At 43.8% G+C, this 20,154-nt stretch overlaps 1 protein-coding gene across 1 annotated transcript; it reads right to left on the bottom strand.

Annotated features, from left to right (window-relative positions):
• Window positions 1–5,568: 5,568 nt before the first annotated feature.
• Window positions 5,569–6,258, bottom strand: LOC123117206 (pathogenesis-related protein 1-like). Its single transcript, XM_044538023.1, has one exon. The coding sequence runs from the start codon at window positions 6,221–6,223 to the stop codon at window positions 5,717–5,719; it is 507 nt and encodes a 168-aa protein (XP_044393958.1). The 5' UTR covers window positions 6,224–6,258; the 3' UTR covers window positions 5,569–5,716.
• Between the last annotated feature and the right edge of the window lie 13,896 nt (window positions 6,259–20,154).

Below are 20,154 nucleotides of genomic sequence, written 5' to 3'. Positions count from 1 at the left end.
CATGTTTCTTCAAGCAAAAATGCATGAACAAAGCCCCTAGTATCCTAAAATCCCATGCTACAATCCAGTCCCACGAGTGCCTTGCACTATTTGCTGTAAATTATATATATATATATATATATATATATATATATATATATATATATATATATATATATATATATATATATATATTGGTTACTTTCACTATTTTGGACAGAAGTGGTCACCTAACTCCCATGCATTATACTTATAGCCTCTAATATCAGTTTAGTTGTTTAGACGGAACTTAATCTTTACCCTGATCAGTCCAAACGTGAGGGCATGAATCGCTACTTGGATATATAAAACTGTATAATAATTAATATTGACCAAATAGAACGAAACCTAAATTATATAGACCCAAAGTGTCAAGAATAACCGGACCATTAGCTGCATTTTTAATTGCCAGAGCAACCTGCATGACTTACCCATGGAGTATATACAAAATATATTTTCTTTTCTGGTTCAGCTCAAATACTTGCCAATCTATACCAAGAGTATCTTTTCTACTGTTTAAAAGCTAGCGACAAAAACCAGACACACCATGTTTGAGAATTTTTTTTTGTTATATGGTTTTAAAATTTACCAAATTAGTAAGAATCATGCTGGCAATCTTCACAAATTCAGTCCCTAGTTTCCACATCACTATTGTGAAGTCGAGATTTACTTGCACTGCATTCTTCAAAGTAGGAACAACAGCCAAACAATCTGAATGATGGGATGGATTAAAACTGTCGTCGGTGCTTTTAGTCCTTCAGTCAGGCAACAATTTCGATTTCTTCAGCGTCGAGTCACAACATGAGAGAGAAGACACAGGAAGTATGATAAACCCCTCCATATTACAGCTGCCCCACTAGTGCTTCCTTGTCCAATATTGGCATCATAACCTGCAACCAATACGATTTATTTTCTACATATATGCACCCAAAGTATCAAATAGCCATAAATCATTGTCGGCGGGTTAACTCGCAAGAATTGATTGAACTCTTTCGAAGATATTTTGAGATGTCCTATTGAGCAACAATTCCACTAAAGAACACTATTTATAAGATTGCAATTTATATCATACTAGAAAGAAGCCGGCATCTCCAATACAAAAATTATGTACTTTGCATTCTAAGTGTTATTGGCTTCCTACGATACACCTTCACAATCATTTGTAAATAACAACAACACTGGTAAGTTATCTTCTGAAACGAATAGTGAAGTTCATTCGCATTTTATCTCTTTTTGTGGATGAAGGGGTAATTGCCCGGCGGTTTGTACCTGATCTTGAACTGGCGCCCGGGTCGGTGCCGGACATAGCCTCGCACGGGCAGCCCCTCATGGTCCGCCCCTTCATGGATTTTGAGGGTACTCCCTGTCGAAATGCACTGGCAGCTCGCAAATGATGCAGCCTAGAGGATCTCGGCCTTTGAAGTAGCTTAAGAAGGCCTCGCGGCCCGGCGCACCATTGATGTCCCATCGTCGGTCCGAGTGGTGTAGCTGTATGTGGGTGCAAATAATCTATGGCTCCTTGCTTGTCTGTGTGTTCCTTCGGGATTAGAGCTTCGTCCATCCTTCCTCCTCGCCCGAAGAGGAAATGTTGAAAAGAGCGGAGGGGATGACCACGATGGATTTAGGTACTCCCGCTCAATCACAACACCCAGATCTGGAGTACCACAGGCATGCAAGGCGTGGGATGAATCTCCCCGCAGCAGGATTTGTGGCATCTAGGTCAGATCTACTACATTCACGGGCAGGGCCGAAAGCGAGTTCGGAACGTACCAAGGACCGCCGGTCGAGAGCGAGCTTGCACGGGACCGCGGCCGGAGATGGATCTGGAGTGAAACCTAGGAGGGAATGCGTGGGCCATAATGACAGAGTGGGTGTCCGTCACGGCCGGAGTGGCCTAGGGCGCGGAGGAGGGAGCGAGTGTCTCAGGAACAAGACCTAGCGGGCCCTCTCGATATCTACTCCGTTTTTTGTATGAGTTGGGATCCGGAAAAAAATGCACAACATAGAGAACAAGTGCGAGATGACAAAACGGAAGAAAGAGACTTTGATTAGTGGTTTCTATGTGTGCTGGTTTTTTTTCACAGGGAGGCACAAATACCATACTTAGTATAATAGTAGAACCATATATTCATCCATAAACACTGCTTGTACAATAACACAACTTATTACCTGAATCATAACCGTACATATATACAGCCGGTCTAAACAATATATGGCCTCAAATCCGGCCGGCTGGTTAATTATATATCACATTTGATCACACTATGGTTATCACAACTTAATCATTTTATTTATGCAATACTCCGTACGTACATGCACGCTCGCATGCATGCATGCATGCATGATGCATATAGCCTAGTACGGGCTCACCCCGGGGAAGTATAGTTGTTGATGACATACCCTTGGTTGCTATGTATAGTTGTTGTAACATCTTTGTTTCATGACTCCAACATGCCATCATATTAACTCTGCTCATGTATATGCCCCTGTGTTATAAAATTACATTTTGCACTGATCATCTTGGTTGAATCTTGATGCCTATGAACATAAACCTTAAGTATATCTGAAGTATGTTATCTGTATGTGAAGTTCATGTCAAGTTTGTGCTCATATGATTCCTGTAATATGTTGTTTTGATGATTGCAAAGTGCCTACTTGCTGTTTTGGGCAGATTTTTGTTATATCTTGTTTGGAGTGTATGTATTGCACCGTTGCTCCGTTTTGAGCATTCTCTATATGAAACTTGCCTATAATTGCATATAGTTTCATATAATCATGTTGCATCCATGTTTTGAGAGTGTTTGCTTGATGTTTGAATGCATTTTGCATCAATGCCATGTTTAACTTGTTTTGCTCATATCTTCTAGCCGTAGCTCCGAATTAAATGAACTTTATATGTAACTTGATTAGAATTTCGTGTAGATCATCTTGGTACATCTTAACTTGCTGTTTAACAACTTGAACATAATGTGTTTTGAGATCTGGACTAATTTTGAAATTTGCATATGGGGACTTACCGGAATTATTATATGTTGTTTCCGGCCTCATTTAAACTTGCTTTGATGTGATGTTCTTGTATGCATCATCGCTTTCCATGACTAGCATCATGTAGCCTTGTCATGCATCATCCTTGGTTGAGCATCATGCCATGTTTATGTGTTGCGTGTTTACCTTGTTGTTTGCTTCTTTCCGGTTGTGCTTCTTCTCGATAGTTCCTGTTTCATTGCGATCGTGAGGATTCGTTCGAATACGCGTTCGTCTTGGCCCGTTCATCTTCTTCCTGGACTCGTTCTTCTCTTCCTAGCGGGTTTTCAGGCAAGATGACCGTTACCCTGGATCTCACTACTGTCATTGCTATGCTAGTTGTCTCGATGCTATCGCTATGTCGCGCTACCTACCACTTGTTTATCAAGCCTCCCAAATTGCCATGACAACCTCTAACATTTTTCACCCTTCCTAGCAAACCGTTGTTTGGCTATGTTACCGCTTTGCTCAGCCCTTCTTATAGTGTTGCTAGTTGCAGGTGCAGTGCAGGTTGTTCCATGTTGGGACATGGATATCTTGGGATATCACAATATCTCTTATTTAACTAATGCATCTATATACTTGGTAAAGGATGGAAGGCTCGGCCTTATGCCTGGTGTTTTGTTCCACTCTTGCCGCCCTATTTTCTGTCATACCGGTGTTATGTTCCTTGATTTTGCGTCCCTAACACGGTGAGGGGTATGGGGGCCTCTTGACACTTCACTTTGAATAAAACTCTTCCAGCAAGGCCCAACATTGCTTTTCCATTTGCCTAATAAAAACTAAAACTTAAATAGGGGATTTTCTCCGGACCCCTAGTATTTTTAATCAACCCCCGGGCCAATGCTCCTCTGAGTGTTTGTCCAACTTGGGTGATGTCCGGCGCCCACTGGGCAACCAAGGGTCTCAGCCAACCCAATGTCTTGCCCATCTGTTGTGCCCTGAGAACGAGATACGTGCGGTTCCTATCGGGATTTGTCCGCACACCGGGAGGTCTTGCTAGTTTTGTTTCACCATTGTCGAAATGTCTTGTGCACCGGGATCCCAAGTCTGATCGGATGTCCCGCGATGGAGGATTGTCTCCGCGGATCGTGAGCTTGTAATGGACTAAGTTGGGACACCCCTGCAGGGTTTGGTCTTTCGAAAGCCGTGCCCGCGGTTATGTGGCAGATGGGACTTTTTAATATCGGGTTGTAGAGAACTTGACATTAGATTCGAATTAAATTACACAACCGCGTGTGTAACCGTGATGGTCTCTTTTCGAGTGGCCGAGAAGAGAACACGGTGGTGTTATGTGTGAACGTAAGTAGTTCAGGATCACTTATTGATCATACTAGTTTGTGACCGATTGCGTAGCTTTTCATCTCATTCTTGTATTCATAAGTTAGCCACCATACATGCTTAGTCACTTGTTGCAACCTCACCACTTATCCATTCCATACACATTAAGCTTTGCTAGTCTTGATACCCATGATAATGGGATTGCCGAGTCCTCGTGGCTCACAGTTTACTACAACAACAGTTTCAAGTACATGTAATGCGATGATCATGACGTGAGAGCGATGCTTGCTTGTTTTCGAGTGGTTCTGCTTCTTCTTTGATCAGGGGATAGGTTCCTAGTCGGCAGACTGGGCTAGCAGGGTGGATGTCGTTTGAGTTTCTGTTTGTGTTTCATCCGTAGTCGAATGTTGTTCTTGTGTATGATGTTGTTATATTCATGTGGCATTGTATGCCTTTTGTATTTATCCCCATCTATTATGTAATGGTATGATGTAATGATATCCACCTTGCAGAAGTGTCTTCAATATGCGCTTTTATCCTTGGTGGGACCTTCGAGTTCCATTAGGAAAGGGTCGCATATTGGGCTTGACAGTGCATCCTTCCTCCTCGCCCGAAGAGGAAATGTTGACAAGAGCGGAGGGGATGACCACGATGGATTTAGGTACTGCCGCTCAATCACAACACCAGATCTGGAGTACCATAGGCATGCATGGCGTTGGATGACTCTCCCCGCGGCAGGATTCGTTGCGTCGAGGTCAGATCTACTGCATTCACGTGCGGGGCCGCAAGCGAGTCCGGAACCAATGATCGACCACTGGTTGAGAGCGAGCTTGCACGGGACCACGACCGGAGCTGGACCAGGAGTGAAACCTTGGAGGGGATGGGTGAGCAATAATGGCAGAGTGGGTGACCATCACGGCCGGAGTGGCCTATGGCGCGAAGGAGGGAGCGAGAGTCTCAAGAACGAGACCTAGCGCGTCCTCTCGAGATTACTCCGTTTGTGTGTACGAGTTGGGATCCTAAAAAGAAAATGCACAACATAGAGAACAAGTGCGGGATGACAAAAAGGAAGAAAGACACTTGGATTACTGGTTTCTATGTATGCTGGGATTTTTTTCCACGGCGAGGCACACATACCATGCTCGGTATAATAGTAGAACCATATATTCATCCATAAACACTGCTTGTACGATAACTCAACTTATTACCTGAATCATAACAGTACATATATATATCGGGCCGGCTGGTTAATTATATATCACATCTGATCACACTGTACCCGCAAAAATAATAATCTGATCACACTGTAGTTATCACAGCTTAATCACTTTATTTATGCAATACGCCGTACGTACATGCACGCTCGCATGCATGCATGCATGATGCATATAGCCTAGTACGGGCTCACCCCGGGGAAGTTGCCTGGCGGGTTGTAGCTGCAGATGATGAACACACCGTCGCCGCTGTCGCAGACGACGCGGGCGCAGCCGATACCCGTCGAGTCGCGCCACACCACCTGCGTGTAGTGCCCGCACGACTCACCCTCCGGCGCCGAGCAGGTGTTGCTGTCGTGGTCGTAGTACTGCTTCTCCGACACCCACGAATTCACGGCGTCCGTCGCCGTCCACTCGGTCCCACCGCCGCCGCCTCCGTAGAGGTTCTCCCCGTACGGCCGGCCATCAGGAGTATGGATCAGCTGGCAGTCGCCGCGGCGCTGATCGGCGTAGTCCTGCGCGAAGGCTGCCACGGTAGCGTCCCATGTCACCTCACCAAGGCCCACGTCGGCGCGCGCCGCGTTGTGGCCGTCCACGAAGTCCTGCTCCGAGTTCTGGGCCGTGACCGCCATGGCGGACGCGAGAGCTAAGAGCACCAGTACTGCTAGTTTCGGCGAGTACTCCATCGCTGATTAAGCCTAGCAAAACTAATCAAGGAAGATGTATCTGTAACGATGAGATAGACTGCCACCATGCGTACGTTGTGTATTTATACTGCCTGCACAAGATCGATTGCTTCTCTGAGGTATAACTAAGCTTGCAAAGTTTCATATAAAAAATATATCTCGACGAATTAGACTGGTCAAATTCGAAGCACACGTGCGCGCGTTGAGGTAGTCAGATATCATCGTGGGCGGCCTGTTATTTCTTCTGATCGAGATTACCTCTGCCGATGTGGAGGAACTTCGTCATTTGATCTCGTGGCACGAACCTACCTAGGGCTGGTCATAGTGGGAGTAACTTAGCAAGTAACATAGCGCATTTCAAGACATGTTTGATTATGTGGCATAGAGTTAATGAGGAAAGAGGTGTTTGGAGTAACATAATATGTTACTGTAACATAACGCAACCCAAAGCAAAATGAGTCTATAATGTAATAAATGCTATCATCTATGATACTACTTGTATGTTACTTTGCACTATGAAGATAGTAACAAAGACTAGTGTCATATGCATGACACTAGTCTAAGTTACTCCCCACTATGACTAGCCTAATAACTCCATCATCTTCATTGTCCGAGAAGAGGTCAGGTCGTACTAGTCGGGACACACGTACCTAGTAGCTAGCCAACTAGGTGCTAGTGGTACAAACGTGTAAAATGATTAAGTTGAAGAATATTTCTTTTGGGTTCAAGTTGTACAACTTGTTAAGGCAATTGGTACTCGCACGTAAGAACCTTGTTTGCTTGTAATTGAGTCGTTCTAATACTATGTGCCGGTTGGAACATACGATTTATTTTTTATTGGCGACAATATATGAGCAGCTAAGATATCTCTTTTATTTTGCTTTGTCATGCCTCTGTTATTTTCATGTGGATTGCAACTTTCGTAACACCCTCCCTACCCCTCTCCCATGCATCCTTTTTTTATTATCTATTGTGGCTAGAAGCCAATTTGTGCTTCTTCTCGGAACAAGATAAAAGTTAATTTGTTCTTTGAATTGGAATGTTGTTTGTGGTCCTTGTTGTTAGCTAAATGAGTGTTAATTTTCTTGTTCAATTTCACGCGAGATTGATTTAACCTTGGCCATGGTTGCGGAAATCTTATTTTGAACATACCACAACTTGTTTTATATATAAAGTGGGGTGTGAGCTTTTTCGGTAACGTGGCACAACTCAATCAGCGGAAAGTTGTTTTTGGCTCTTCTTTTGTATTTCTAGCTATACTGCAACATTATAATCATATTGATGTCCTAGTGCATGGTATTTGGAGATAAGAAAAACTTGGCAACTATACAATGTGTGCAAGTAGGAGTGATGCAAAGTGATATGCCTCGGCAAAGTGGTCGATCGATGATGCAACCAGGGGTTGTTAAGATAGGTCTAGCGTGTCATTTACCTTGTACACATACACGTACCTTGTACGTATGTAATTGCATATGCTGATCATTATATATACAAAGACGTGGAGAGGCTTTGCCCCACGGGAAACCCTAAATCATATTCTCAAACTTGGTATTAGAGCCTACCCTAGCCGCCGCCACCGCCACCGCAGTTTTCTCGCGGCTGCCGCGATGTCCACCGCCTCGGCAGCCTCGATGACCCCCTCCTCCGTGCTCACGCTCTCCACCCTCTCCTTGCCCGCCTCGATCACCCTGGTCATCGCCCCACCCGCCGCGTCGGCTCCCACCCCCGTCCTTCCGCCCATCATGGTCTCGCTCGACCGCAGTAACTTCATGCTGTGGAGGGCCCTTGCCCTTCCCAAGTTTGCCGGAGTTCGCCTCCACGGCTTCTTTGATGGCTCGGCCAGGGCGCCGGCGCCGACCGTGAAGGCAAGCACCGGCGCCGACCGTGAAGGCAGGCACCGGCGAGGCCGCTCGCATCGTGTCCAACCCTGAGTACGAGCAGTGGTGGACTCTGGATCAGAAGGTCCTCGGGCATCTCCTCGGTTCGATGAACGTGGAGATCTCTGCGCAGCTCATCGGCTGCAGGACGGCGGCCGCTGCCTGGGTGGCCGTGCACACCATGTTCGCCGCCGAGAACAGCGCCGGCGTGCGTAACCTCCGACGCCAGATCCAGGAGCTGAGAAAAGGAGATCGCCCTGCCGGCAAGTACATGCAGAAGGTCAAGGCCCTCGCTGATTTGATGGCTGCCACCGGCTCTCGTCTTCGTGATGAGAGATCATCGACTACATGCTGACCGGGATCGGCTCGGTGTTTAACCCCAATGCTGCTTCGATGAACTTCGCGGGTGTGCCTATCACGTTTCCCGCGTTCCACTCCAGTGTCCTTCACTACGAGGCCCTTCAGCGGCAGCAATCGGAGCTTGAGGATTGGCAGTCCTCCGCCAATGCGGCGTCCTGGCCGGTCTACAACAAAACTTTCGGCCGCACGCCCGACTCTGGACGCCTGAGTGGCAGACGTCCTTCCGGCGGCTCCTTCCCGCCAGGCTCGGGCGGCTACGGCCCAAGCCAGGGCAGCGCCCCCGGAAGCACCAACAACAACAACGGCGGCAACATCCGCAACGAAGGAGGCAACGGGGGCATCCACAACCGGCGCTGGCGTCCCCGGTGCTAGATATGCAAGAATTGGGGGCACGAGGCGAGCGACTGTCGCAACCGCTATGATCATGACAACCGCGCCGCCAACTCCGGGTTCACATCCTCCTCCCATGAGTCGCCGCACTGGATCCTGGACACCGGTGCGACGGACCACCTGATGAGTGATCTCGATCGTCTACACTTCCATGAGCGCTATGACGGGAAGGATCAAGTGCAAGTGGCAAATGGTGCAGGTTTGTCTATTTCGCATATTGGTCATTCCACTATACCCGGATCATCTCTCTGTTTACGCAATATTCTTCGTCTACCACATATTCATCAACATCTCCTTTCCGTTTATCGTCTTGTCCTTGACAATGATGTTTTTTGTGGAATTTTAGTGTTTCTTTTTCCTTATTAAGGACACAACCACGAAGAAAATCCCTCTTCACGGTAGATGTAACGGTGGACACTAGCCCATCCCGTTTAGTCGCGCGTCGTTTTCCTCCACCCACCAAGCGTCTCTCAGCTTCCAGACCACCCCGTCTTAGTGGCGCCAGCGTCTCGGTCATCCCTCGAATAATATTGTTCAAAACATTGTTAAGAATAATGATTTAGTGTGTTCTTCTGAACGTCAGACTTGAGTGTGTGATGCTTGTCAGTGTGCTAAGAGTCGACAATTGCCATATAATTTATCTTATCATGTTTCCACTATGCCTCTTGAGTTAATTAATTCTGATGTTTGGGGGCCTGCTAATGCCTCTTCCGGAGGTTATAAGTATTATGTGAGCTCTGCCGATGACTATTCTCGCTTCTCTTGGATTTATCTCCTCAAGCGCAAGTCTGACGTTGAGCAAGTGTTTTATGCTTTTCAGGCTCATGTTGAGCGTCTTCTCCACACTAAAATCATCGCAGTTCAGTCCGACTGGGGTGGCGAGTACCATAGACTGCACCGTTATTTTCAACGCACTGGGATCTCTCATCGTGTGTCTTGCCCGCACACCCCTCAGCAGAACAGGATTGCTGAACGCAGACACCATCATCTTGTAGAAACAGATCTTGCCTTGCTGTCTCATTCTTCTCTCCCATTGCGTTTTTGGGATGAAGGATTTCTTGCTGCGTGTTACCTCATTAATCGAATGCCCACACCTGTTCTTCCACAAGATGCACCCATATATCATCTCCTGAAGGTGCAACCCGATTACAATTTTCTTCGCACTTTTGGGTGCGCCTGCTGGCCCAGTTTGCGCAAATAGAACGCACACAAGCTTGCCTTTCGTTCCACCATGTGCATTTTCTTGGGCTATAGTCAGATGCATATGGGATACAAGTGTCTTTATCGTTCCATGAGACGTATCTACATCTCTCGTGATGTTGTTTTGGATGAGTCTGTTTTTCCTTATGCCACCCATGGGGTCACCGTTGATGTCTCTTCTTTAGCTGATGTTCTCTCTTTTCCTCCAAATGAACCTGCTACGGGTGACCATATGCGCAAATACGACTTGTTCTATTTATCTACTGACACGCCTGTTTCAGGCCATGTTGCTCCTGTGCAGGAACCTTTGGCTGCTCCATCCCCGACGATCGACGTGCATGGCGCATGCACGTCCCCTACCCGCCGCTCCCACATGGCCGACGCGCCAACCTCCCTGGCGCTCGACGTGCATGGGACATGCACGTCCCCTGGCCCGTCGGCTGCCGCTTTGCCCGGCCCGACCGGCCCGTCTTTGGCCCCGCCGGCTGCTTCGCCGGTCCATTGGCAGCCTCCTCGCCACGCGCTAACATGATGCCGTCTGCCGCGGTGCTCGAGGATGCTGCTCCACCGTCGCCGACACAGCTCGCATCGCCTTCTGTCGAGGGCAGCCCTGTCCCCTCGACCGCGACGCCTCCAGCTGCTCCTGCACACACCATGGTTACGCGCACCCATGATCACACTCGCCATGCTCTTGTGCCTACTGATGGGACCATCTGATATGATCCTCGTCACCGCGCATTTCACGCGGTGCCTGTCTGCCATCGTGATGCTCTCCGTGAGACCACCTGACCTACAACGATGGTTGATGAGCTCACTGCCCTTCATCACAACAAGACTTGGGTTCTTGTGCCTCGGCCGCACGGAGTCAATGTTGTTGGGAGCAAGTGGATCTTCAAAACCAAGCACCATCCAGATGGCTCTGTTGATAAGTACAAAGCACGACTGGTCGCTCGTGGTTTCACCCAGCAGCTTGGCATTGATTATGATGATACGTTCAGTCCGGTTGTCAAGCCGGCCACTTTTCGACTGGTTCTTGCCCTAGTTGTATCTCACGGTTGGAGTCTTTGGCAGATTGATGTCAGCAACGCTTTCCTTCATGGGTATCTCTCAGAGGACGTCTATATGCAGCAGCCACCTGACTTTGAGGATGCTCGGTTTCCCTCGCATGTGTGCAAGCTGCAGCGAGCTCTCTATGGACTCAAACAGTCCCCTCGTGCATGGTATGCTCGGCTCAGTGCCTGTCTTCTCGAGCTGGGTTTCGTCTGCTCCAAAGCAGATACATCTCTGTTTTTCTTCCGCTATCATGATGTTCAGATCTATATGCTTGTCTATGTGGATGATATCATCATTGCTGGATCTTCTCCATGAGCTGTTGATGGTCTTGTTCACTCCCTTGCGGCTAGTTTTCCTATCAAGGACCTTGGGCCGTGATACGTCTCCAACGTATCTATAATTTTTGATTGCTCCATGCTACTTTATCTATTGTTTTAGGCAATATTGGGCTTTATTATCCACTTTTATATTACTTTTGGGACTAACCTATTAACCGGAGGCCCAGCCCAGATTTGTTGTTTTATGCCTATTTCGGTGTTTCGAGGAAAAGGAATATCAGACGGAGTCAAAACAGAATGAAATCAACTGGAGAAGTTATTTTTGGAAGGAAACCCACCTGATGGACTTGGACCCCACGTCAGAAGATACGGGAGGTGCTCACAAGGGTGGGGGCGCGCCCTCCCCCCTGGGCACGCCCCCTGCCTCGTGGGGCCCCTGTAGCTCCATCGACGTTCTCCCTGCACCCATATATACCTACGTACCCTAAAACTTCCAGAACAGAAGATAGATCGGGAGTTCCGCCGCCGCAAGCCTCTGTGGACACCAAAAACCAATCGGGACCCTGTTCCGGCACCCTGCCGGAGGGGGATCCCATCACCGGAGGCCATCTTCATCATTCTGGTGCTATCCATGACGAGGAGGGAGTAGTTCACCCTCGGGGCTGAGGGTATGTACCAGTAGCTATGTGTTTGATCTCTCTCTCTCTCGTGTTCTCTCTCGCGTTCTTCTATGGCACGATCTTGATGTATCCCGAGCTTTGCTATTGTAGTTGGATCTTATGATGTTTCTCCCCCTCTACTCTCTTGTGATGAATTGAGTTTCCCCTTTTGAAGTTATCTTATCGGATTGAGTCTTTTATGAACACTTGATGTATGTCTTGCGTGGGATAACCGTGGTGACAATGGGTTATTCTATTGATCCACTTGATGTATGTTTTGGTGATCAACTTGCGGGTTTCGTGACACTTGGGAACCTATGCATAGGGGTTGGCACACGTTCTTGACTCTCCGGTAGTAGCTTTGGGGCACTCTTTGAAGTACTTTTATGTTGCTTGGATGAATCTGAGATTGTGTGATGCATATCGTATAATCATGCCCACGGATACTTGAGGTGATAATGGAGTATCTAGGTGACATTAGGGTTTTGGTTGATTTGTATCTTAAAAAGTTATTCTAGTACGAACTCTTTTATAGATTGATCCGAAAGAATAGCTTTGTGGTGGTTTCGTACCCGACCATAATCTCTACGTTTGTTCTCCGCTATTAGTGGCTTTGGGGTGACCCTTTGTCGCATGTTGAGGGCTTGTCATATGTCCTATCTATGTTATTATTGTTGAGAGAACTTACACTAGTGAAAGTATGAACCCTAGGCCTTGTTTCCTACCATTGCAATACCGTTTACGCTCACTTTTACCACTTGCTACCTTGTTGTTTTTCTATTTTCAGATTACAAAAACCTTTATCTACTATCTATTTTGCACTTGTATCACCATCTCTTCGCCGAACTAGTGCACCTATACAATTTACCATTGTATTGGGTGTGTTGGGGACACAAGAGACTTTTTGTTATTTGGTTGCAGGGTTGTTTGAGAGAGACCATCTTCATCCTACGCCTCTCGCGGATTGATAAACCTTAGGTCATCCACTTGAGGGAAATTTGCTACTATCCTACAAACCTGTGAACTTGCAGGCCCAACAACGTCTACAAGAAGAGGGTTGTGTAGTAGACATCAAGCTCTTTTCTGGCGCCGTTGCCGGGGAGGCTAGGTAAGTGAAGGTATATCTTTAGATTTTGCAATCGAATCTTTTTGTTTCTTGTTTTAGCACTAGTCTAGTTTATAAAATAAAACTACAGAAAAATAGAGTTGAGTTTGTCTCATACGCTTCACCTTTTTAATATCTTTCGTGAGTATGATGGAAAGGAAAATTGTGCTCAAGTGCTAGAAGAAGAGATCTCTAAAATGTTTGGCACTAAATCTTTGAATGATGAGCATGATTGCAATGTTGTTAGTACGAATTCTTTGAATATCCATGATGCTAATGATGATTGCACTAGTTATGATGAAAATGTCTCCTATAAACAAGTCAATTTTTGTGGAGTGCATTGGGTTTGTAAGTACACACCAAATAGTGAAGATAGATATTGCAAGAAGCATAAGTACTTAGAAACCAAATTGTTGCAAGAAGAGCTAGATGCGTGTGCTGAAAATTTAAACTTTCTTAGCCATACTTGTGAACTTTGGAATGAAGATCATTTTAGTACCCAATGCAAATTGTTTCATGATCGTATCGTGTCCAAAAATTGTGATGACTTGATTTCCCTTGCACATCATAATGAACTTAGTTTGCTCTTGGGTTATGAAGAAATTAAACGTATAACTAAGATTATTCCAGAATTTGCCCTTGATAGAATTCTTCATTTTGATCTAGAGAAGATTTATATGTTTTGTGTGGAGAATTGTATTGAAAATCCTTATATTGCCAATTACCGAAGGAAAAGAAAGCAAATGGAAGATGATGAGAATACTAATGAAAGGGAAGAGGCTTCCCAATCTCCTCCTATTATTTCTTATGATGAATCAGGTAACGAGGAGGAGCTCTCTATTCAACCAATCTCATCAATAAGGAGCTCAAAGAGGAAGGTTGAACCTACACATAATGTGAAGAAGAAATAGAACAAAAGGAGCAACAAAGGTAAAAAGGTATCCCTCCCAAAATATGTTGCTCCTACTACTACTTGTGATGATGATAATTGCTATACTATTGGTGCTATCCATATTTTAATGATGAGAGTGATTATACTTATGATATGAAAGGGTCCAAGCTTGGGGAAGCTATGTTTGATGAGGATGAAATATTTGAGAATATATTTGCTTGAATTAATGTTTGTTCCAATCTTGGGGATGCTACGTTTAGTGAAGATGATATTTTTAGCATCCCAAGTTTTGATATGCAAAGTTGTTGTGATGATAGCATGCCTCCTACGTATGATGATTATATTGATGAAAGTGGGTTCGGAAGAGTGTCAACTTTAGGAATTAGTGATCCCACTATTTTGGAGGATGTTGAATTTTATTGTGATGAATATGAAAGTGGATTTGGAAGAGTGTCAACTTTATTTAGTGATTCCACTATCTTGGGAGAGGTTTCAATCGATTATGATGAGAACGAAGTTGCTACTTATGATGATGATTGTGATGAAACTTATGCTATAAAAAGTAGTGATGATTATATTTACAAATCTTGTCATGATTATGATTACCCTTTTTCTGAACATTACTCTTTTAATGTGGAAACAATTTTTAGTGTTCAAGTCTCTTATGATACTCCTACTATTCCGAATGAGAAGAATTTTGCTTATGAGGAGAGTATTAAACATTCTATGCTTGTAGATCATGAAAAGAATGCTTTAGGTGATGGTTATATTGTTTAATTTATTCATGATGGTACTGAAAATTATTATGAGGGAGGAACATATGCTTGTAGGAATTGCAATAATGTCAAGTTTCCTCCCTATGTGCTTAAAGTTTTGAAGCTATGCTTGTTGTGCCATCCTATGCTAGTTGATTATTACTCCCACAAGTTGTTTGCTCACAAAATCCCTATGCATAGGAAGTGGGTTAGACTTAAATGTGCTAGTCATGTGCTTCATGATGCTCCCGTTATGTTCCAATTCTTATCTTTTATGTGAGCATCATTGTCATCATCATGCCTAGCTAAAAGGTATTAAAGAAAAGAGCTTGTTGGGAGACAACCCAATATGTATCCTTATTGTTTTTGTGTGTCCATATGATTATGCTACTGTATTAATCATGTTTTATAGCTTTTGTTTCAATAAAGTGCCAAGTAGAACCTTTGGGAAGACTTGGGTGAAGTTTATGTGATCTTACTGTGAAAAACAGAAACTTTAGCGCTCACGAGATTAGCTTCCATTTTTTACTGGAGAGTTATTTTAGGTTGATTCGTTTTTCATATGATTAATATACAAATTTCTCAGGTCAAGCAATTTATTTCATAATTTTTGGAGTTCCAGAAGTATACGTTTTATACATATTACTAGACTGTTCTGATTTTGACAGATTCTGTTTTCTATGTGTTCTTTGCTTATTTTCATGAATCTATGGCTAGTATTAAGTGGTGTGAACCATAGAGAAGTTAGAATACAGTAGATATTACACTAATATGAATTTAGAATGAGTTCATTACAGTACCTAAGTGGTGGTTTTATTTTCTTATACTAACGGAGCTTACGAGTTTTGTGTTGAAGTTTTGTGTGGTTGAAGTTTTCAAGTTTTGGGTAAAGATTCGATGGACTATGGAATAAGGAGTGGCAAGAGACTAAGCTTGGGGATGCCCAAGGCACCACAAGGTAATATTCAAGGACAACCAAGAGCCTAAGCTTGGGGATGCCCCGGAAGGCATCCCCTCTTTCGTCTTCGTTCATCGGTAACTTTACTTGGAGCTATATTTTTATTCACCACATGATATGTATTTTGCTTGGAGCGTCAATTTCTTTTGTTAGTGTTTGTTTGCTGTTAGTTAGAATAATGTTTTTAATCTTTAGTTTCAATAAAAAAAGTCAAGGATAGCCTTTCCCATGCTTATTTTGCTAGTTTGCATGTTGCTGTTTGAAAACAGAAAGTTTACCGCTGTTGCAAAAATTCCCTAGAAAAGTCAGAGCATGGTCTGACGTTGAATATTTTTTCATAATGAGCTCTGATAAATTTATTACAGTGGGAATTTTAGTTCATAATTTTGGGAGTCAGGGAAGTATTGATACTCTTGCATTCTTTACAGACTGTACTGTTTTAACAGATTGCTGTTATGGTTGCATTGTTTGCATATGTTTGCTTGTTTAATGAATCTATTTGATGATAGGAGTATTAAATATGCAGAGGCATTTAGTATGCGATATTGAATAATTATTTAAGTGATTTTTTACAGTAGAAAATGATAAGGTTTTGCATTGGTTTATACTAACCTATCTCACGAGTTCTTGTTGAGTTTGTTGTGAATGAAGCTTTTGATAAAAAGAGAGACCATGATATGAGAGGAATTAAGGAGACACAAAAGTTCAAGCTTGGGGATGCCCAAGGCACCCCAAGATATTATTTCAAGAAGTCTCAAGCATCTAAGCTTGGGGATGTCCCTGTAGGCATCCCACCTTTCTTCTTCAACAACTATCGGTTAGTATCTATTGAGCCTAAGTTTTTGCTTCTTCACATGAGTTGTGCTATCCTTGCAATGTAGTTTTATTTAGCTTTGCTTGCTGTTTGAATAAAGTATCAAGATCTGAAATTCTTTAGTTAGAGAGAGCCGTACACAAATTGGAATTTGCTAGAATACTCTATTGCTTCACTTATATCTTTCGGAGTAGTTTGTCATTTGCTCTAGTGCTTCACTTATATCTTTTAGAGCATGGTGGTAGCTTTGTTATTAAGAAACTATTGATTTCTCATGCTTCACTTAGATTATTTTGAGAGTCGTTAATAGCATGGTAATTTGCTTAATGTTAATATACTTGGTATTCAAGATATGTGAAACTTTCTTTTGAGTGTGTTGAATACTAAGATAAGTTTGATGCTTGATAATTGTTTTGAGATATGGAGGTGATAATATCAAAGTAATGCTCGTTGGGTGATTATGAATTTAAAGAATGCTTGTGTTGAAGTTTGTGATTCCCGTAGCATGCACGTATAGTGAACCGCTTTGTGATGAAGTTGGAGCACAATTTTATTTATTGATTGTCTTCCTTATGAGTGGCGGTCGGGACGAGCGATGGTCTTTTCCTACCAATCTATCCCCCTAGGAGCATGCGCGTAGTGCTTTGGTTTTTGATGACTTCTAAATTTTTGCAACAAGTGCATGAGTTCTTATGATTAATGTTGAGTCCATGGATTATACGCACTCTCACCTTTCCACCTTTGCTAGCCTCTCTAATACCGCGCACTTTTCGCCGGTATCATACACCCACCATATACGTTCCTCAAAACAGCCACCATACCTACCTATCATGGCATTTCCATAGCCATTCTGAGATATATTGCCATGCAACTTTCTACCGTTCCGGTTATTATGACACGCTCCATCATTGTGATATTGCTTTTCGCATGAACATGTAGTTGACATTGTATTTGTGGCAAGGCCACCTTCATAAATTTCATACATGTCACTCTTGATTCATTGCATATCCCGGTACACCGCCGGAGGCATTCATATAGAGTCATATTTTGTTCTAGATATCGAGTTGTAATTGTTGAGTTGTAAGAAAAATAAAAGTGTGATGATCATCATTATTAGAGCATTGTCCCAAGTGAGGAAAGGATGATGGAGACCATGATTCCCCCACAAGTCGGGATGAGACTCCGGACGAAATAAAATAAAAGAGGCCAAAGAAGCCCAAATAAAAAAAAGGCCATAAAAAAGAGAAAAGGCCCAAATAAAAAAAATGAGAGAAAAAGAGAGAAGGGACAATGCTACTATCCTTTTACCACACTTGTGCTTCAAAGTAGCACCATGATCTTCATGATAGAGAGTCTCATATGTTGTCACTTTCATATACTAGTGGGAATTTTTCATTATAGAACTTGGCTTGTATATTTCAATGATGGGCTTCCTCAAAAGTGCCCTAGGTCTTCGTGAGCAAGCGAGTTGGATGCACACCCACTTAGTTTCTTTCGTTGAGCTTTCATATACTTATAGCTCTAGTGCATCCGTTGCATGGCAATCCCTACTCACTCACATTGATATCTATTGATGGGCATCTCCATAGCCCGTTGATACGCCTAGTTGATGCGAGACTATCTTCTCCTTTTTGTCTTCTCCACAACCACCATTCTATTCCACATATAGTGCTATGTCCATGGCTCGCGCTCATGTATTGCATGAAAGTTGAAAAAGTTTGAGATTATTAAAGTATGAAACAATTGCTTGGCTCGTCATCGGGGTTTTGCATGATTAATTACTTTGTGTGATGAAGATAGAGCAATAGCCAGACTATATGATTTTGTTGGGATGAACTTTCTTTTGCCATGTTATTTTGAGAAGGCATGATTGCTTTGATTAGTATGCTTGAAGTATTATTATTTTTGTGTCAATATGAACTTTTGTCTTGAATCTTTCGGATCTGAATATTCATATCACAATTAAGAAGATTTACATTGAAATTATGCCAAAGTATCACTCCGCATCAAAAATTCTTTTTTATCATTTACCTACTCAAGGACGAGCAGGAATTAAGCTTGGGATGCTTGATATGTCTCCAACGCATCTATAATTTTTGATTGCTCCATGATACTTTATCTATTGTTTTAGGCAATATTGGGCTTTATTATCCACTTTTATATTACTTTTGGGACTAACCTATTAACCGGAGGCCCAGCCCAGATTTGCTGTTTTATGCCTATTTCAGTGTTTCGAGGAAAAGGAATATCAGACGGAGTCAAAACAGAACGAAATCAACTGGAGAAGTTATTTTTGGAAGGAAACCCACCTGATGGACTTGGACCCCATGTCAGAAGATACGGTAGGTGCTCACGAGGGTGGGGGGCACGCCCTCCCCCCCTGGGCGCACCCCCCTACCTCGTGGGGCCCATGTAGCTCCACCGACGTTCTCCCTGCACCCATATATACCTACGTACCCTAAAACTTCCAGATCAGAAGATAGATCGGGAGTTCCGCTTCTGCAAGCCTCTGTAGACACCAAAAACCAATCGGGACCCTGTTCCAGCATCCTGCCGGAGGGGGATCCCATCACCGGAGGCCATCTTCATCATCCTAGTGCTATCCATGACGAGGAGGGAGTAGTTCACCCTCGGGGCTGAGGGTATGTACCAGTAGCTATGTGTTTGATCTCTCTCTCTCTCGTGTTCTTCTATGGCACGATCTTGATGTATCCCGAGCTTTGCTATTGTAGTTGGATCTTATGATTTTTCTCCCCCTCTACTCTCTTGTGATGAATTGAGTTTCCCCTTTTGAAGTTATCTTATCAGATTGAGTCTTTTATGAACACTTGATGTATGTCTTGCGTGGGATAACCGTGGTGACAATGGGTTATTCTATTGATCCACTTGATGTATGTTTTGGTGATCAACTTGCGGGTTTCGTGACACTTGGGAACCTATGCATAGGGGTTGGCACACGTTCTTGACTCTCCGGTAGTAGCTTTGGGGCACTCTTTGAAGTACTTTTATGTTGCTTGGATGAATCTGAGATTGTGTGATGCATATCGTATATTCATGCCCACGGATACTTGAGGTGGCAATGGAGTATCTAGGTGACATTAGGGTTTTGGTTGATTTGTATCTTAAGGTGTTATTCTAGTATGAACTCTTTTATAGATTGATCCGAAAGAATAGGTTTGTGGTGCTTTCGTACCCGACCATAATCTCTACGTTTGTTCTCCGCTATTAGTGGCTTTGGAGTGACTCTTTGTCGCATGTTGAGGGCTTGTCATATGTTCTATCCATGTTATTATTGTTGAGAGAACTTACACTAGTGAAAGTATGAACCCTAGGCCTTGTTTCCTACCATTGCAATACCGTTTACGCTCACTTTTACCACTTGCTACCTTGCTGTTTTTCTATTTTCAGATTACAAAAACCTTTATCTACTATCTATTTTGCACTTGTATCACCATCTCTTCGCCGAACTAGTGCACCTATACAATTTACCATTGTATTGGGTGTGTTGGGGACACAAGAGACTTTTTGTTATTTGGTTGCAGGGTTGTTTGAGAGAGACCATCTTCATCCTACGCCTCTCGCGGATTGAT

This window comes from Triticum aestivum, chromosome 5B, assembly GCF_018294505.1.
Source record: "Triticum aestivum cultivar Chinese Spring chromosome 5B, IWGSC CS RefSeq v2.1, whole genome shotgun sequence".
Lineage (NCBI taxonomy): Eukaryota > Viridiplantae > Streptophyta > Magnoliopsida > Poales > Poaceae > Triticum > Triticum aestivum.
The sequence above is the reverse complement of the archived record's forward strand: the minus strand, read 5'-3'. Positions and strand labels throughout refer to the sequence as shown.

Bases quoted from the DNA above. Each gene is read 5' to 3' on its own strand.
- LOC123117206 (XM_044538023.1), bottom strand. From the start codon at position 6,223: ATGGAGTACTCGCCGAAACTAGCAGTACTGGTGCTCTTAGCTCTCGCG.